The sequence below is a fragment of the Frieseomelitta varia genome, unplaced genomic scaffold (assembly GCF_011392965.1).
Source record: "Frieseomelitta varia isolate USP_RPSP 00005682 unplaced genomic scaffold, Fvar_1.2 scaffold_111, whole genome shotgun sequence".
Taxonomy (NCBI): Eukaryota; Metazoa; Arthropoda; class Insecta; order Hymenoptera; family Apidae; genus Frieseomelitta; species Frieseomelitta varia.
This window is the reverse complement of record NW_025108762.1, coordinates 1-1,536: the sequence shown is the minus strand read 5'-3', so window position 1 is coordinate 1,536 and position 1,536 is coordinate 1. Positions and strand designations below refer to the sequence as shown.

At 37.4% G+C, this 1,536-nt stretch overlaps 1 protein-coding gene across 1 annotated transcript; it reads left to right on the top strand.

Moving 5' to 3' along the window:
* Nucleotides 1–357: 357 nt before the first annotated feature.
* LOC122528446 lies at nucleotides 358–1,530 on the top strand (the record flags this gene model as incomplete). The annotated part of the gene is made up of 2 exons (XM_043653552.1): nucleotides 358–1,169; nucleotides 1,265–1,530. Coding segments are annotated over exons 1-2 (970 nt in total), but the record flags the coding sequence as incomplete, so codon positions are not given.
* Nucleotides 1,531–1,536: the final 6 nt, after the last annotated feature.

The window sequence follows — 1,536 nt, the reverse complement described above, 5'->3', positions numbered from 1 at the left end:
GACGAAGAAATTGCCTTGAGTACACGTGTCATTGAGTCGCTTGCTAAAACCGTGGGTGTCGTGAGGCGGGGCAGCGGAGCTGCGGAAAATATAGGATCTATCACTGTAACCAACAAACACATACATATCTACATACCTACCTACCTACTTACCTACCTATGTACACACACACACACAGTTCATACACTGAATACGAATAGCTCTGTATTCAGGTAGGAAAAGAAATGTGAATCATTTTCAACTCACCTATCTAATTCTATTGTTGATAAAGTTTGCCTTTGTTGCTCCATATTTTCATGAATGAAATCGACTTTTCTTTCATGGTAATCTTTGCTCTCACACTTCCTACCAGCTTTTCAATCTTTCTTATCTATTTTTTGTTTCAGCCTTTGGCAAAGAAGAAAAAGAATTAGGAAACAAGCCGACATATATACATATATATAGAGGAACAAGAAGATATCAACAATGGCAGAAAATGTTTTCATGTCGTACGTTTCTTCGATGGAAGGCACAATGATTTCATATGGCTGTTCTGGCATCTTAATTGCAAGAGATTGGGTGCTTGCACACGGTTCCATACTAGATCCTGTTTTATCCCGATCTCCAGATTTCCTTCGGTTCTTTACAGTCTTAAACACTGGAGACTTAGTTATGATTCAAACGTCAGAGGGATTGATCGATGAATTAACATTTCAAATACATCGTAACCATTCGTTAAAGAAATCAGCAAAGTTAGTAGCTGTTTGGAAATGTCCTCTTTTGAAGGAAACGCTAGACAACTCTTTGAGAAATTTCACCTTTAAGAACCAACATGGCCCTGATCATCTTTTGTTATCTGTCTTCTTGGTAATTAAATGCAAGTCGTTTGAAACAAGCGCTGAAACAAAAGGACGTGAAAAGAACTGGACATTCGTAGAAAATGACCTGTCGGATAAAACGAAAATTGAACAAATTTTATTTCAACTTGCGAAACAAGCTGCTATCGGCAAACTTACAAAAGGAGCTATTGTTGAATTAACTTCGACACCGTTCGGAAATCCTTTTTTCATAGACTCTACGAGCCATGGCATTGTAGGAAACTTACTTGGAGTCAACGAATGTCTTATTCTAATCGACATGACTGGTTTCCCTGGATGCGAAGGCAGTCCTATATTTTTAACGAATGATCGGTAATTCATTTATCATATTTCCGTCTGTTTCTCCTTTGAAATTATTTCTCTATATTTTCTCGTTCCGCGTATCAACGTTTCGTGTAATTTACAAGTGGTGAAAAAAATATTTGCGGCATGGTAATCGCATCGCTGATTCAATGTCGTGGAGAATGGATGAATTGTACTTTCGCTGCGAACCTGTTACCATTGTTGAAACCAATTCTTCGAAAACGAGCCTTGAATTTTCGCGATTTTCAATATTCATCCTGTACAATTTTGCCTTGTATGCAGCGGATTCTTACTCGAAAGAGTCATTTCGAAATTGGTATGTACCTTACGAAGCATTTTTCTTCTCTTGCTTTTCCTTTTTTTTTTTTTTTTTTTT